Source organism: Hippocampus bargibanti, linkage group LG17 (genome assembly GCF_051943395.1).
Source record: "Hippocampus bargibanti isolate YZ-2025 linkage group LG17, ASM5194339v1, whole genome shotgun sequence".
Classification (NCBI taxonomy): domain Eukaryota; kingdom Metazoa; phylum Chordata; class Actinopteri; order Syngnathiformes; family Syngnathidae; genus Hippocampus; species Hippocampus bargibanti.
Genome location: NC_142750.1, coordinates 13,598,705 through 13,617,498, shown reverse-complemented (window position 1 = coordinate 13,617,498; position 18,794 = coordinate 13,598,705). Strand labels below are relative to the sequence as shown.

Sequence of the window (18,794 nt, the reverse complement as noted above, 5' to 3'; positions counted from 1 at the left end):
GCCTAAAGAAAACAAGCAAATTCCACCTACAGACGCCCAAGCCGGAATTGAACCCAATAACTCTGCACTCTGAGATTGATGCGTTAACCACTGTACCACCGGGTCGCATAAATAATATTGTCCTAAATATTTAATTGTGACCTCATCCATCGCCTAATTACATAAACATGCTTCCGTGTATCCACCGACGACCTCCAGCACTACTGACAAGCACATATTGATCCGACCGGCTTTGTTGTGTTAGGCAGTCGCACAAATGAGCAGTAGGGCTTCCAACATCATCCAGAGGATTCCCTGAAAAAAAGTGTGTAATTCTTAAATTGAGCTTTCTTACTGCACTGATGCACACACACTCAAGTTTATGCAAGATGCTTCTGTATAGTGTAAATAGATTGTGTCAACATTGAACGATAAGTGATTGGTAAACCGCTGGGGGGACATGACAACTCATCATGTTCATTTCAATATGCTTTTAAATCTACTTTTGAGTTACATTTCCTCTTAAAGGACAACCGACACCATTTTTTTTGTTTCTTAACTGACATCAGAAAAACGTTTTATAGCATCTAAAATACCCAAAACACGCAGGCTGATATTTGTAGTCATATGCAAAACACCAATAAAAATGAGTTAAAGGGTCCCAAAACTACTTCAAAATGACCTCAGAGATGGCGAGTTTCAGAGGTCCTGCCCCCTTGTTCATGACGTCACGCCAGAACGTCTGCCTTGCTCTCGAATCAAAACAATGGATTCAGATTCGGAGAAGATGCTTTCTTGTTACTCATCCAGTGATGAATATGATTCAAATAGTTCTGAAGAGGAAAACATACATGTTTGCAATCGATTAAAGAAGTCCTCCTGTATCAATTAGAGCCGTCAGGACTCCAATGTAGTGTCCCAGAAAATGCACAAGATGGCACCCAAGCTCTGTTGGAAATGGGCTGATTTATCTACTGGGTATTTGTGTCAACTAGTATCAAATAGTAGTCTTGGTGCAACATGATTCACCATTGCATTATTTATGTGTTTTCCTTCTAATTTCGCCATCAACACGGATCAACATGAAGTTTTCAGACCAAACAAAGTACCCAAAATGCATTGTGTGTCGCTTTCTCGGTCAGGGGCGTGACGTCACGTCAGGAATCGTCACCAACTCGAAAACAAGACTTCCTGAATATTCAGCGCGAGTCTTAAGACGTAAAATAGAGGTATATGCCGTGGAATCTTTGTAAATGCGCTCAGTAGAAGTAATTTGAAGTGATTTTACAAATTATGGACACAACTTGTCCGGACGCGTCGGTTGTCCTTTAAACCATAATTTAATTCTGGGAATATGTACAGTGAAAGACTGTTCCATTTTCTTGTTTCTGATGTGTTCACTCATTGTGAATGGAGTTCCCCTAGGATCCTTTTTTGAGTTCTTTGCATTCACTATCAGCATACATGTAGACATAGCCTTGTATACTCAGAGATCCAGCAAAATGGCAAAACAAAAAGGTATCCAAAGCTGAAACGCAAAATCAGACATTCAGTTTCACCCTGTTCGGGTTCTTGCTTTTAACCCCCCCCCCCCAAATAAATAAATAAATACAGTGAGACCTCAACTTACGAACTTACTTGGTTCCCAGACAGAGTGTGTTAGGCGAAAAGTGTGTATCTAAAAAAAAAATTCCCATAGGAATCCATTAAAATGGGAATAATCCGTTCCGGGGTTTCCATAAAATATACTTTTCAACTAAATACGCCTTAAAACTACACACAACATACCTTATTCTATGTATAATAAATGTGCTATTGTATTGTAATGAACGAAATACACTGCATTGTATCATAAAGTCACTTTATTTACATTTGTGATGGTCATTTATGGCTTGATGGAATGGCGTTGGAGGTCGAAGGTCAAAGGCAACTGCTGTTTGGAAAGAGAGGCGCATTACATACCGACTGTAATTAAAGAAATAAACTGTGCTGTAAAATAAGTTTTATTATTATTTATATTATTATTAAGTTTTATTTACCTTTTTGATGGTCGTTGATGGCTTATGGAAGGAGAGTCACCTTCCATAAGGACTGTTGGTAACTTAACCTCTGGTGCTGTTCGGTCGTGTGCTTCCGCCGAAGGTCACTCCGCCAGCCGTGGTGGGTGTGTATTATGAAAATAGTGCTTATTATAAGGTTTAATTTTCAGAAATTTGATGTTTGTCAGACAAAAAGTTTGTAAGTTGAGGTGTTTGTAAGTTGAGGTCTCACTGTAAATACAAATAAAATCAATCTGAACTCATTCACTGCCATTGACGAATTTATTCGGGAATTGAAAATATGACGTAGAACGCCATTCCGGAATTTGTTCGAGTTTTGTTTTTTCTTGTTTGGGTGCTCATAAAGCGCTGGTTATGGCCTCTGGCAATGTTTTTCCTTTCCAGGGGCAGCATTTCCCTTTTTTCCATGTTAGAACTTTGTTCCAGCTTCAGCTGTAGTTAAAGCGCTCTATAAACCAATATGAATGTATTGCATTGTATTTTGGACAGCTGCCCTCATTTCAAGCTCATATAACTTCAGACCCATATAATTTAGGAATTCACTTTGATGAAAGAGGATAATGTAAGGTTTATAACGCTGTATTGAATGTTTATGTAGTCCTAAAACTCAATATTCTGTGGGTCCTGGAATTCGAGTGTACAATGACAAAAATCCTGGCACTGGCAGTGAATGAGTTCAATTCTTCAGAGTTCAGACGATAAGTTTCGGAAGCCTCTAACACCTACTTTTTACTTGTAGTTTGTTATGCTGTTTTTTTTTCTGCTCAGCATTTCAATTTTTTAAAATTCTGTTTTATTTCAAACAATAAACCCATGAACCTCATATTACCTCTGAGTCCATACTTAGCACACTCGAACGAGAACTGTTGACAATCATATCCGCCCCTTTTCTGTTTCCATCAGCCATGAACAACCATAACAAAAATCCAGAGATAACACGGAATGTTTAATTCTCTTGGAAAGTTGACTAAATGTCACAAAACAAGATTGAAATTCTTATCTTCAACTGAAATTAATTTGGGAAAATGAAATTCCAGCCAAACTGGCCATCCAGGATCTGCGATGCTGATGATCCCTGCACAGTACGTATTTCCTTCGGATATGCGCACCTGTCACGGTTGACACCACCGACTGTTTTCTTTGTTGCCATCACATGATCCTTGGTTTCACGTGACGTGATAGAAACAGACGAGGAGCCCCCCTCACCACGGCGGATTTCCCCGAGGGAGGGCCAATGCGTTTAGTTACTCGTTAGTCTTAAATGGGAAATGTGGCTCGGTCCCTAGTGAGAGAGAGTGTGGAGCCAGATGCTACTTCATCAAGGCTGCAGGTCTGTGCCTGTTGATGGCTAAAAGAGAAGCACAGCACGGAGACGTCTTTATATATCTTTTGAATACCGTTCAGCCTGGGCATGAAATCGCTTCTATGAACTCATTCACTGCCAGATGTGCAAAAACCTGTCCACTCCAGTGTCAGGGGTTTTGTTATTGTCACTTGAATTGCAGGACCCACATAATACTTTTAGGACTACATAAACATTCAAAACAGCGTTAGGAATCATAGACTTTAGTTATTTCCTAAATTATATAGGTCTGGAGTTATATGATCTTTAAACAAGTGTGGCTATGCAAAATACAATGCAATACATACATATTGGTTCATATAGCGCTTTATTTTGGTTTTTTTTCCCCCCAAGATGTCGGCGCGTGAACACGCAGCGGCTCCTCTCTCCCGGCAAATTGGCGTTTTTGTGTTTATTATGTTTGTCAAAGTCATTATAAGTGCCTTACACGCTGGGTCAGAGAAGACAGTAATTTCATCTGTGCTTTATCTCAGGCATATTAGCATATTTGACAATAAAGCTGACTTTGACTTGACTTCGAACAACAGCTGAAGTGGGAACAAAGCGCTAACATGGAAAAAAGGGAAATGCTGCCCTTTGTGGAAAAGAAGCTAAGATAAAGCACTGGCCATTTTCAGAGGCCATGGCCAGCGCTTTTCATCCTAGCATGAAAAAACAAAACCCGAACAAATTTGGGAATGGCGCTGTGAATGACAGTGAATGAGTTAAGGGTTGTATCCCCTCTTCACAGTCACTGAGTATAGAGCTCACCAAAAATAATTGAGTCGTGTTAAGTGATCATACAAACCCTGGGTGTCAGTTATTTTTTTGCCGCGGGCCACCTTGTAGTTATGGTTTCCTCTCAGGGGCCGTTATGACTTTGGACAAGCCATTAGGATGTTTCATCCCCTCCACATATTACATCTTGTCACGTTCCGGTTGGTGACCAACGAGTGGCACTGTCGGCCTCACATGCAGGTGCACAGGCGTTGGTCATTTTAATCAGTGGCAGTTAAAAGGACTCCCAGCACGACCATTCAGTGTTCACTTGTCATTTTTTTGTTTGACTCTGTCAGGTTTGTTTCATCTTGTCATATTTTTACTCATGGTTTTGTTTGATACTTTGGACTCATGGAATCATGGAATTTCACAATTTTGATTTGCTTTCACGATCCGAATAAAATGATGTGGCGGGCTAGATACAGGTGTCAAAGCCATGGGGGGGGGGGCATGGCATTGACACCTGTGATTAACACATTTCCTTGCCGATAGGATCGTGAGTAAAATTGTGAAAGTGATAGGAATGGCTTCCATGAAACATGTGGCCACTGCTCTGCTCTACTGTAATTCGAGCACATTGGAGATCCGGTCTATTCTATGACTCGCTGCCCGTGTGGAGGGCAGTCCGCACGTGTTTACTGATCCAGACGGTCACGAAGGTCATTTGCCACCCAAAACATAGCGCTAATGTAAACTGAATCCAAGTGTAGGATATTGTGGCAAATGGGGCTTAACTTTACCTGCTCGAAAAAAAATTAGGACGGCCAGTAACACTCCTTCTTTTAACACCTTGCCAATCATCCGCTAATGCGTTTGCTTTCCCAAGTCACCTTCTGCAATCCGTTAGCTCCCCTTCAAGTAAAACATATACCACCTGTCATGTCTGCTAGCGTTGGAAAGCAGCTGTGATGTGATGAAATACGCTATTATTTGTTTATTTATTTTACGTGCAGGATTTTCCATTTAAGATTTACTAAAGTAGCTCACGAGTCATTTCATGGCAACTTTGTTGCTGGCTATTTTTAAAATAAACGATTCAGCCTCCTTTGGGTAGATTACCTCTCCAGAGAAGAGTTTGGATCATTTTGTTTTGTCTCAGGCGGATTACTGTCACAGATGACTTTGCATCCATTCCTCAATCGTCATGCACACATGAGGTCTAAAGGCTGATAAATAATCCCACCTCACCTCGGAGAGGGAAGATGATAGCAGCCATCTGCTTCGCTCGGAGGGGATTTGATTGACTTGCCTGCGTTCTCATAGAGCGGCGCGGATGATTAGTTTGGTCTTGCATGGCGTCTAGTTTTGTTGGGTGCCAGGCTGGCTCAATGTCAATGCTGATTGGATCCGCTAATCTCATTCAATCTAAAATGCGAAGGAGGATTGGTTATGTTCCAATTTCACCTCGCCATTGCTAAATTAACGATTCCCTCATGGCATGACGAGGCAAAGCCCTTTCCTGTGGTATGATGTCAAAATGAGAGTGGCTTGGGTTTAAATGAGTCATTTTAGCATACAATTTCAGGTTGTGGTGGAGTTATAGGACAGGAGTCCGTTCACCTTCGGGTTGTGGTAGTGTCGATTTAGGCTTTGGGTAAACATTTTGGTTGGGTTTAGGAATTGGGGTGTGTTCTTAGGGCTCGAGTTGATCTTGGGTCAGGTTTTGTGTAAAGCTTGAGTAAAGTGATCGGATGGTTTTATTATTTACACACTACGATATATTTTCGTAGAACTTCTTTCCTCTTGGTTGGTTGTCAGACATTTTCTTCTCGAATGCCCACTTTTTAATTAAAAAAAATAATATTTTTTTTTTATGGTATCCACATTTCTCCCAGGGGACTAACACATTACAATACAATACAATACATATTGATTTATATAGCGCTTTTGCAACAGCTGAAGCTGGAACAAAGAGCTTAACATGGACACCTATCCTATACACCAAGGAGTAAACCCATGATCAAGTCGGAATAATGCTAAATCGAATGCCAAAGAGTACAAGTGACTTTTGAGACGGGTGAGATGAGACAAGATGGACAGCGAGGGAGATTGCCGAATGTTCAGTAGTTTTTGGTACATTTAATAATGTCTAGTCAGCAGATTTGAGGCGCCGGGAAGGTATGTAGGAGTGGATGATCTCAGAGAGGCAAGGAGGAGCGAGGCCATTTACAGATTTAAAGACAACTAATAAGATCTTGAAAAGAACTCTAAAATGTAAGGAGCCAGTGAAGGGATGCCAGAGTAGGAGTTATATGCTCCCTCTTATGAGTACCAGTCGAGAAACGAGCAGAAGCATTCTGGACCAGCTGGAGACGCTTAATGGAGAATTTGCTGACTCCAAAGTAAAGTGCGTTACAGTAATCGAGCCGAGATGTGACAAAGGCATGAATTACTGCTTCTAGGTGCTCATGAGAAAAGAGAAGTTGTATTTCAGGCAGCTGCCGAAAATGAAAGAAGCTGGATTTAACAACAGCAACAATTTGTCAGTAAGTTTAAAGTCACTGTCCAGTTTAAGACCCAAGTTTGAGACTTTTGACTTCAGATTAGAAGACATGGGGCCCAAGTCTACAAGATGAGATGCACATGGGCCACTGGGACCATACAGTATCACTTCTGTCTTCTTTTCATTGAAGTTGAAGACGTTTTGTACCATGAAGGTTTGGATTTCCTCCCGGCAGGCTAAAAGTGGCCTTAACGAGAAAGTGACTTTTTTTGCTCAGTGGGACATACACCTGACAGTCATTTTCATAGCAGTGGAAGGGGATATCATGTTTTCTAAAATGGAACCCAATGGTTGGAGGAAGCATTGACGGAAGCAGGTGGATGAAGGGGAGGGAGCGTCACTGGAAGCCTGCAGCATGAGCCAATCTGTAAATGCTGCTGTTGTGAATGAATGGATTGCAAGTTACAATAAGAAATGCAAGATGCTGCCATCTATTTATTACAATGAGAACAGAGATCCACACCCATGAAAGTCTTTCAGCGGGCAAATGAAGTCATGGAAATAGTTAGAAGGCCATCCAACATATTGTACCTGCTTGATTCTGCTTTTCCTCCCTTGAGAGTCGCAGGGGTACTCAGCTGTCAAAAAGGAGCCAAAATGAATGTCAGCAGGTGTGCGTGTGTGTGTGTGTGTGTGTGTGTGTGTGTGTGTGTGTGTGTATGTGTGTGTGTGTGTGTGTGTGTGTTCCCTCTTAAGGTTATCATAGTTCAAAAACTATAATTAGATGTAAATAGTGACAAACAAGCAAACACGATACATTCGGTAAAGCAGGAAGTGAGTTGTTTACAGAGTTAGACAGTAAGAATTCATTAAACATTTGAGAAAGAACACAACAAGTCACTGTTTGTTCAAACATGGCGGCAATAATAGCTACAGGAAATGATAAGAGACAAGTTAAAAGAATCAATTCTGTTCATTTGTTATTTATGCCAGTAAAATAACTCAACTATACAGTAATACAGTGATACCTCCCATAAAGTGTGTGTAAGGCGAAAGGTTCGTCTTCCAAACATTTATTTCCCATAAGAAATCATTAAAATGAGAATAATCCGTTCCCAGGTCCCCATGAAACATAATTTTCTATTAAATAAGCCTTAAAAGTACACGAAATAGACATTATTTCATGTATAATAAATGTGCTATTGTATTGTAATAAAATAAATAAACTGTACTGTGTAATAAAGTCATTTCATTTACCTTTGTGATGGTAGTTGATGGCTTGATAGACTGGAGTGGGAGCAGGACGGAGGGTGGGACTTACCCTCACTCACACGGTCCCCTGCTAGCTGCTTTTCATTAATCCAAATGAACAGAAGTTTTTCAACTTCCTCCATCCTCAAGGTACAAAGATAACGCGCTAGCGTGACAGCAAGAAAATATATTAAGGCTTCTGGGTGTGCCTTATCGTCCGTAAAATACGGTATGTTTGTGTATGTTTATATCAAAGTAAAATAAAATGAAGTGAACTATTACAACACTTAAGAAGTTACTCAATTTGTATCATATTTCTGCTTTGACTCAAATTTTATAATTGAATCAACCATATGGTGGGCAAATAACCTGCATTTATCCATGTCATTTTCCACTAACTTTGATAGTTATAACATCGATGTAACATCATAGTGTCATTAGGTGTTTTGAAAGGTGTTTCTGAATAAAATGTATTATTATTGTTCTTATTAATTTGTTGTTTGTTATTTATTGTTATAGCAATGTACGTAACGTACAGCAACATTTTTTTCCCTCCGGAATGATTGTGCAGATTCCCAATAGCGGTAGTCCCTAAAGACTGGATAGAAACAAAGGCTCTACTCTCATACCTGTCAACCTTGGCTAATAGCTGCCCTTATAAATGATTACAATTATAAAACTTGTAGTACGCCACACATTATTTGAAATGATAAAAAAATGCTACCACAAGCGGAAATGCAGTTTACCGCACATGCACACATTATGCTTTCATAATCGATCGTACGCAGCGATAAAAAATATATACATATGATTACTTTTGCTCTCCTTATTAATGATTGCAATTCCCCTTATTTAGCGATAATAAACCTGACAAACACAACCCGACAGATAATTATTTACTTATAGCAATAATAAAAACAGAGATAGAATAAAAACAAAGGTAATTTGTTTAAATTATTTTATTTACTTAATACACACCACGAGCAATTATTTCATTTTTTCTTAGTGCGCTTCCCACATGTGGTAAATTTAGGGTTGCTTATATGCAGCAGTGCAGGATTTAGCAGATTTCATCTGTTCTACAGATGGTTTTATTCTGTCGCACACACTGTCACGATTTAGCTTCTGAAGCTAAATTGTCCTCAGTTTTAAACTGAGGACCTTTTGTTGATGATCTTATCCATCCAGCATATTCACCTTAGAGACTCTCCCATTGGCGATCCCAAAGTTTCTCTCTTCTACTTGGTGGTTATCCGATACTTACGTCTACGTTATAACTACGTAGTTGATTCCTCGATTGCAACACAAATGTCGGACTTCAAATAGGGAAGCGGAAATACAAAATCAAACGAAAACAATGTGACGCGAATGCGCATATCATGCTTCATCGACAAAGACTCGATAACCGAAGAAAATAAATGCCTGATCGAGGATAACTTTTGCTGGTATACCGCGAACACTGTGACAATATTAATAATTGACGAACGCGTTGTCAGTTGCTACCAGTGACCGAGACGATCCGGACTAGAGCCGAAATGGGTAAGACAAGATTGGTCTTATTAAAATCGTTTTTTTTATTCGTATAAAAGTTGTTATACGGCGTACACAATTCATAATGATGAAAAAATATATAAAATACAGGGAAAACGTATACATTGACAGGTATGTAATCTTGTTTCTTGATTATTCCCCCCCTACTCTTCTCCATGTTTTGCAAAAATGCTAGAATGACACGGCAACTATTCAGATAATGCAATGCGGCTTTATTCTTCACTTATGGCCCGAAGCGTGCATTACTGAATCCTATTCAGACTTGCACCTCTTGAGGTGCCTGTTAATTCCAATCCAGTGGATTTTTCTGACATAACCCTCCTCGCATGGTCTCTGAAGAGTTTTTCCAGACAGTACGACAGGCACTTCCTCCAGGGTAATAAATTCGCCAAGTGATTTGAACACTTGCTAAATTTAAATGTGTAAAAATGACATTTAATGAGATAACACAGGTCACTCTGAGCTCACTTGACGAACCACTCACTCGTAAATACGTCACTCCATTGAAACAAACTTGAAATTACGTCATTTACCGAACTCAGGCTTAAACTGCTGTCAGCACTAAATTGTGAAGAATTTTTAATATTCTGCATTTTCGTTAAATTTTGAAAGCTGGATGGCAGGTTTATCATGGAGGCGGCCCATCCGTCCAGTGGTTACTGGTTCAATTCCAGCTCTGGCCTCCCTGTGTGGATTTTGCACGTTCGCCCCGGGTCTGCCTGCGGTTTCCTTGCACATCCCGAAAACATTTATACAACATAAATTGTCCCCCAGGTGTGAGCGCAAATAGTTGTTCTTTTCTGTTTGCCCTGGGATTGGCTGGCATCCAGTTCAGGGTGTCCCCTGCCTGGGTTAGACTCAAGCACCCCCTCCCTGTGATCTATGCAAGGATTAAGCACATCAGAAAACGGATAGATGGATGGGTATTTATCATGAGTAGATCAATAAAATGTTAAAGTAGTTCCATGCTGCCCCTATCAATGCAAAACATGCTCAGACTGAGCAGTTTGTACAGCAAACATAATTGCATAACTCATCCAGCATTCATGTAAAATGTTGTTTATGTACACAAACAGAACAGCAGTGAGTATTTAGACTCTGAGCAGAGCTGTGTTGTACTTTTAATTGGCTAATGTGGAAAAAGCCTGGAGGCGGAACCAAGCTCCTATACGTAGAACGAAATCAAATCTGGATCGATAGGGCCCCTGCCTACGTCTCAGGGCAGGCACGGAAATGAATGAAATTTGCAGAGCCGATGTGTCATAATGCACATTCATCTGTGAGCCAAGCACATTGATCGTCTCTTATGCAATCCCGCATCGACTGGAACGCTTCTTCTGAGAAAACAATGCAGTCGTTTTCAATGTGTTTTATTGCAAATCAAAGAGACAAAACTGCTTTTGACAACTGAACAACATGAGTGACAAAATATGTATCCTTTTTTTTTCATATAAGTCTGGTTGGTGCAGGCAGGTACATGAGTTAGGGGGAAGAAGCTGGCAAAAGTGATACTCTAGTTTCATGAATTTCGCAGGTATAAGTCGCTATAAATAAAGGTCGTGAGTTTTATTTGTGGCTTCAATCCAGACATCATTAAGACAAATCAAAGGGTCCACTGATGATTGCAGTGACGGGTGAAAGGGTTCAATCGAATGTGCACGACACTGACCTCCATATAGACGACACCAACAATTGGCCATCGCAGCCGCCAATCAATGTTAGGATATTGACGTGAGCTACATATGTACATGTTAGGCCTCAGCTAAGAAGACAGTGGTAGCAATCTGCTAAAACAAACAAAGTGTGGACGAAAAAAATGCATACTGGATTCATGCTCATCAGTAAAGACAAAAAATGTTGACGGCATGTGTTGATGTAAAAATTACAAATAATACATTTCTGGCTCCAAGATAAAAAGCGTGAAGTTATGTTACTTAGCAGCACGACGGCATCCACATTCCCAGCTCAGCATCGAGGGTTTTTTTTCCTCTCAAGTTATTGCACAACGGAAAAGGCAGAATTCTGTCATTAATTTTCTGCCAAAGAATATAAATACATTTTTTGTTAAAGAGACCAGCTCATTAACATTTTCACTCAAGCACAAAACGGGACAAAAAATGAAGTGACCTCCCAAATACGATGACTGCGCATAAGCCTCATTGTACCCAGGAGAGCTCAATCGATTGGATGAAATGTTCCAATTTAAGAAAAATAAGTAAAATGACCAAATGACTGGGATTGTAAATGGACGGCTCACCGAAAAGGGAGCATAATTATGGAAGACAATGAATGCAAATATGAAGTCAACATTTTACCAGATTGTTTCAAATAGTGGACTTGTAGTTTTTATTGGTGCAGAGCTTCACTGGACTTCATATACAGTTTAACCTGGGTTTTCAAATGTCTCGGTTCTCGACCAATTTGGTTTTCAACCAAAAATTTTGGATTTTCATGTTTCGGTTTACAACCGAAAATGGGTTCTCGACCAAACTGAGCACACCTGAATGAATCACTCGACTCCCCTCCGCTTCCTTATACGTCATTTCCTCGTGTCGCGTCTTGTTGTGACTGACGCATTATCCCTGTGGAGCGTTGCATTGTGAGCAGGCATGTTTGTGTTGTTCAACCACGATAAAAAAAAGCAAACATTGACTATAATGGGAATTTTCGAACAGGTTTCTGGAACGGATTATGGCCGAAAACCCAGGTTTGACTGTACTTTTGGCGTTTTTGACACAACACTTACTGACCTCACAACCACAAGAATCAAGATCTTGTGAAATGAATACTTCTTGACAGATGTCGCGGCTTGGAATCGAAGCGGATTTACGTGGCACAGGAGATGTGACACTTTCTCTTTTCGTCAATGGATGCTACAGTTTAGTGTTTGCTTTCAACATTTAGCTTGTAGTAGACGTGCACATTCCACCATGACGTCCCTGGTCCACTGGTGAAAAGGATTCTTTGATCCTCTCCTCTTTCATCTAAAACTGCTTCATACAACAAATAGTGGGCAGAAATTATTTGTTATTTTGTTTTTTTGTTGTTGTTTTGACTTCAAAATGGTGCCACAAGACTGGCTGCCTTTACAGCAGCTCTTTTATTTTGTTTTTCTAATTATTTTTTTCCTTTCCTCTTTCCTTTCATAACTTTGCTGCTGTGAAATGTAAATTTCTCCACTGCGAGACGAATAAAGGCGAATCCAATCCAATCCAAATTTTGTGTTTGTACTTTCAAGAATACCCTGCATATTAATTTTAGAGGCAACCTTCTGTTCAAAACATAGGCCACAAGAGGTGGATCCCAAAATGCATATATCTGCAAAGGCGGGCCAAGGAACTCTCAGCCCGTTGGCCATACACGACCATTTTAAAATAATACAACCTTAGAAGAGATATTCAACTCACAAATGCTCGTGGTTTCTAATAATAAACATTTTTTTGATCCTTTCGTTGAACATGTTCTTAAATAATGTGTAGTCCTCCGGGGACTTTAGAAAAACGACAATGGTCCCTGATCGGAAAAAAAAATGCTATCAAGAAAGGAGGAGGGAAGCTTCACTCGGTTTGAACTATTGCACTACAATGCAGACTTTGCATTCCCATGATTTTTGGGGGGAGGGGGCTTCATAGACACTGAAAATGTTACAACCATTCTCCTGATTCTATCTTAAAGTGCAGTGTTATAATTCCGATTCAGCAGTCAAAGGTCTTGAATCAAAAGGCAAAGAGTCCAAATTCTGTTCAAAGTCAGGGTCATTGTTGCCATCTTCGGGCCGGCAATTCTCGGCGTTCCTTGTCGCGCCGTGATCCGCTGCCTCGTCCAACTCCTCCTCCAACTCGATCTTTTCCAGCGCCACCTCATTCTCATAACAAAAAGAGTTCCTGGGGCTGGAGGCGTTGGATGTCTTTTCAGCCAACTCTCTTGCGCTACAGTGCGGCGTGCCGGACACCTCGTAGGTGTTGTCGAAGCGCGAGTAGTCCACTTTGTAGAAGTTCTTGTCTTCAAAGAGCACCGGCTCAAAGCGGTGGCCCCAGAGGATCTCGCTAGACACGTAGGAGCTGCGGCACTGAGTCGTCATGGCCGTGGCCTCCACCATGCCCTCCAAGATCACCACAATCTCAAACTCGGACGTCTCCAGCTTCTGCTTGTTCATCTCATAGAAGGGGCTGTCCTCGTCGATCTCGTGGACGATGGTGATGGGAGACACCAAGAAGATTCTGTCGATGCCGCTATCGAAGCCCACATCGATATCCACCTGGTCCAGGGGGATAAACTCGCCTTCCATGGTCATCCGCGACTTGAGGAGCTGCGCCCTGACGTGAGCCTCCACCAGGTGGCTTTTCCTCAGGTTCCCCACCCGCCACATCAGGCACAGTTTACCGTCCCTCATCGCCACTGTGGCGTAGTGACTGAACACCAAGGTTTCGTTCCGTTTTTTGGGCTTTGCCATCTTGGCCATGACTGCGCCGATGATGAAGGCATCGATGATGCAACCCACGATGCTTTGGAAGACCACCATGAACACAGCGACGGGACATTCCTCGGTCACGTAGCGGTAGCCGTAGCCGATGGTGGTCTGGGTCTCCACGGAGAACAGGAAAGCAGCGGTGAAGCTGTCCACGTTGGAGACGCACATCTGCGCCTCGGCCTCCAGGTCGCCGTAGGAGAGCGCCACCAGCCAGAAGACCAGGCCAAAGAATAACCACGAGAGCAGGAAGGAAAGGCAGAAGATGAGCAGCATCCAACGCCAGCGGATGTCCACGCAGGTGGTGAAGATATCCGCCAGATAGCGCTGGCCCTTCTCGCTCATGTTGATAAAGTGCACGTTGCAGTGGCCGTCTTTACGCACGAAGCGGCTCTGGCGTTGAGGCTCGGCCTTGTTGACCTCGCCGTTGCCGTAGCCGTTGGATGCGGCCACGTTGGCCAGCTTCATGCCGTCCTCTTCAGAGGACACGATGCTGTAGCGGTGGCTTCGCACGCTCCCCATCCTTTCCGCCCGGGAAGGCTGGGCCGCCTCCGCTCTGGAAAACAGTCTCAGTTTCTGGTGCAAGCGTTGGAGAAACAGTTTCGAATGATCACGAGGCCACGTCAAGAAGAAACGTTCCTGCAGGAGCGGATCCTGAGGAGCAACGGGAGGCCTTGACGAGGATCTTTTGCCTGGATAGGGTCACTCCTCTCATCAACGGCGTGGCCTGTGGAAATGGCAGAGAAGGCGAAGCACCGTTTATACGTCATTGGCAGGACCCAAAGTGAAGATCAAGTGCATGCAGATGTGTGATTTCCTTCTATTTAAATCATGCAATGCTAATGCAAACTACATGATGTCAAAAAGCAGCTCTCGTCCTGAAATGGTTGAGACTAGATTATATAATAAAAAACATAATCCGTTCCAGAAACCTGTTAGAAAATAAATTTGGTCGAAAATCAAAACTTTTCCCATTCTAAATCAAAGTCTGTTGTTTTTAGTGATTGAACAATACAAACATGCCTGCTCACAATGGAACGCTACACGAGGAAAATGCGTCGGTCACAAGGAGACGCGACACGAGGAAGTGACGTATAAGGAAGCAGATGGGAGTCGAGTGGTGCATTCAGGTGCGCTCAGTTTGGTCGTGAACCCATTTTTGGTTGTAAACTGAGGCATAAAAAAACCCAAAATCTTTGGTCAAAAACCAAATCGGTGGAGAATCGAGACGTTCGAAAACCCAGGTTTGACTGTATACTGTGAAAACAAACATGTGTTTTTTGTTGGCAAGGGGATTGGCAAGGGGATGGCATCTTAGCTAGCATTATTTGCATCAGCGAATTTTGCTAGCATTTTTCTCTCCACACTAGGAAAGACAATTTAAATGTTAACGTTTCCGATCAGTGACCAACTATGGCGTCCCTCACCAAATAAGAACTCATCAGTCTGGCAAGTTATTAATTCTAGTTCCAGTTTCTACCATGTCTGCAGTTAGCCAGCTAGCCATGCTAACACCCTGAAATGTCATCTTGTGTGGATGTCCCTTTTTACAAAACAACTCATGGACATCATTTTAAATTCCCAAGCAAAGAAGTGACGCTCCGGATTTGTTGTCCGTCAGCCAGGTGAGCGGAAACGCAAAAGCTTGCTGTTAGCTATTGCGCCTCATAGCAAAGGTCCTGGGGGGGAAATATATTTTGTATTGTAGCCACTGGAGGAATTCCAGGGATGTCCAGTTCCGGTACTCATGGGCCAGGGTTCTGCCGATTCAAAGGATCAGCTCATCAGCAAACTCTGAAGAAGCATGAGAACGATTCTCATCCCTTGAATCAGCTGTGTTGCAAGATGTACGGATGGCAAACAAGCAAGACTGCCCTTGGCGACCCGCGTTCGGCACACCTTGTTTCACAGCTCAAAGATGGATGTGAGAAGAACTTTGTTGGTTGAAATCTCAGATTTGTTTTTTTGGGGGGGAGGTCACTGATCTTTTTATTATTATCGCTCATCTCATCTCATTTTCCGTACCGCTTATTCCTCATTAGGGTTGCAGGGGTTGCCTGAGCCTATCTCAGCTGTCTTCGGGCACGAGGCGGGGGACACCCTGAATTGGTTGCCAGCCAATCGCAGGGCACACAAAGACATACAACAATCACTCTCACACTCACACCTAGGGACAATTTGGAGTGGTCAATCTGGCTGCCATGCATGTTTTTGGAGTGTGGGAGGAAGCCGGAGGACCCGGAGAAAACCCACGCGGGTCCGGGGAGAACATGCAAACTCCACACAGGGAGGCCGGACCGGGACGCGAACCGGTGACCTCTGCACTGTGAAACTGGTGTGCTAACCACTCGACTACCGGGCCGCCCTTTATTATTATTATCATCATTATTGTTATTGGTATTTTTGGTATTATTATTATATTGCGGTTATTATTGTTTTTATTATTATTATTACAGTATTTTCAAAGCGTCTTGTGACCTGATTTTTTTGTATTACTGAAATCTGGCAGGATATCTAACAATAGTCTTCTTTGCGGGGCGTCAAATTTCGATGTTTGCATTTGCACTCCTCGGAGACTCTTAAATGAGAAATTCCACAAGTGGTAGAATTATTTCGGGCCTTTGTTTACTCGCTGAAAGAAATCCTGTCAAGTCAAATTTCCTTATCTGACGGGAGATGATTTCGCTTTAATGAAATAATATAAATGACTTGTACATGTACAGTGATACCACAGCTTACGAACGCTTTAGTTTATGAACTTTTCGCCTTATGAGCATTAAATTTACGAGAATATAATCTTGGCATACAAACTAGTTTTCGGCAAACGAACCAAACCACACGGTGCGCCACGGTGGCTGGCGGGCTAGTTTTCGGCGGAAGAACACCAAACCACACTGTCGAACAGTGTCGCGGTGGCTGGCGGACTGGTTTTCATCACCCCTTTCCTTGAGTGTATCCGTGGTTTGTTATCAAGGATACATTTGCTATTATGGGATCGAAAAAGACCCCACACAGGCTAGTGTTCAGCCGAAGAGGACACAAAACAAAATTACAGTCGAGCAGAAGAAGGAGATCATTGAGAAACATGAACGAGGTGTGCGTTTGTGTGACTTAGCGTCCCACTACCAGTATTGTAAGTCGACCATTGCTATATGTGGCTAAGTGTTTCTGTGTTGTCTAAGCAAAAGTCTGAGGCAATAGAAGAGGTTGAAAAACTTCTGTTGATTTGGATTAACGAAAGGCAGTTAGCAGGGGACATTGTGAGTGAGGGTATTATCTCTGAGAAAGCACGGCAACTTCACTTGGATATCATCAAGAGGCAACCTGGAAGTTTGTCATCCATTGACAACTACCACCACAAAGGTAAATAAAATGACTTTATTATATAGTAGACTTTATTTCTTTAATTACAATACAATAGCACATTTATTATACATAAAATAAGGTATTTTTTGTGTATTTTTAAGGCTCATTTTGTAGAAAATTGGGAACGGATTATTCTCATTTTTAATGATTTCTTATGGGAAATAAATGTTTGGCAGACAAACTTTGCACCTCACACTATAAACCAACCAATAAAGTTTGTAAGCTGAGGTATCACTGTATTTCTTTTAAAGCCATTTTTTTGCTCTTGCTTCATGTATCAATGTGTTCAATTTCATCTGCATAGGTTTTTTCACGTTTATCCAGCGAGCAAACTAAAAGTCCACATTTGAGTGCCCTCATTGTATTTGACACACAAGAAAAATGTAAGAAACTAACAAATATTAGTTTAGCTGACTTTCTTGGTACAGGGGTATTTATGATAACAAATGCCGAAATGAGCCTGACTGCTATTTAGAGAGGGTATATCAGTTCCTCTTCTGCGAGCGACAGTAGCCTTGCGTAATATGTAACACAGCGGCAAAGGCAGTTAAATTAGAAAACATATTGACTCGGTGTTGCTGGCCATGACGTTCTATTACCATTTCACATCCACTGCCCGCAACCAGGACACAGCCTGAACCTCGCTGTGACGAAAGCCCATCTGTGAGGTTTAATTATAATTGTGGAAGCACGGAGGTCGATTCATTAACTTGATGCTTCAATCGGTCCCCTGAAAGTCAGGAAAAGTCATTGGGGAAAAAACATGCACGGCCTGCTACCCAAATCCCTCAGCGTCGTCTTTGTTTTCCTCAGCTAACCATGTGAAGATGAGACAGAGCGCACACATTGCGTTGAACATTGTGTTTTTAAATGCAATTTAAACAGTAGCTTGAACCCAAGAACCACAAAGACCAAAATTTATACTTTTGGAAAGAAAAGTCATAAACAAAGTCATCCATGCTTTCAAAGACAAACGGTGCGTTTTTGGAATTACGTTTTGTGAAATTGCAAGCTGCAAGTACAGGTAAAATTCTGTTTGAAATGTGCTTTTTTTTTACCTATTCCATCACATTTGCTGCAGTGACAAAACGGTCAACAGTTGAGGCCGCTCGATGGAAACTTCTTCAAGAAATGCGGCTTGAAGAAGTGCTGTGCTGGGAGGGAATATGGAAATCAAGTATTATATGTTGAAGATGTCACACTCTTTTAAAAAATGTACAACTTATTATTATCATAGCTTTTTAACGATTTTTTTTTTTTTTCACTACATTTGACTATTTTAAATGACAACATGTACTGTAGATGCCATGCATGATTAGAATCACAGGTACATGATTTATTACCATCATTACTACTTATCTTACGAATGAAACACTCATCATGATTGATTATTCTTACAAGAAGAACATGCTCGCTCACCTGATGTCCCTTGTCAAGAAGTGCTACTTCCTGATTTTTTTTATGTCCCATAAATGCAACACGCGCCACACGCTCCGTTTCGTTCTGGTTGCTCTACTGTTGTTTTTGTTGTTGTTGTTGTTGTTGTTGTTGTTG

At 41.7% G+C, this 18,794-nt stretch overlaps 1 protein-coding gene across 1 annotated transcript; it reads right to left on the bottom strand.

Annotated features, from left to right (window-relative positions):
- Window positions 1–10,760: 10,760 nt before the first annotated feature.
- On the bottom strand, window positions 10,761–18,386 carry LOC148885870 (inward rectifier potassium channel 2-like). Its single transcript, XM_089018917.1, has 2 exons — window positions 18,299–18,386; window positions 10,761–14,601 (listed from the first exon to the last, which is right to left on the bottom strand). The coding sequence occupies exon 2, from the start codon at window positions 14,394–14,396 to the stop codon at window positions 13,089–13,091; it is 1,308 nt and encodes a 435-aa protein (XP_088875043.1). The 5' UTR covers window positions 14,397–14,601; window positions 18,299–18,386; the 3' UTR covers window positions 10,761–13,088.
- Between the last annotated feature and the right edge of the window lie 408 nt (window positions 18,387–18,794).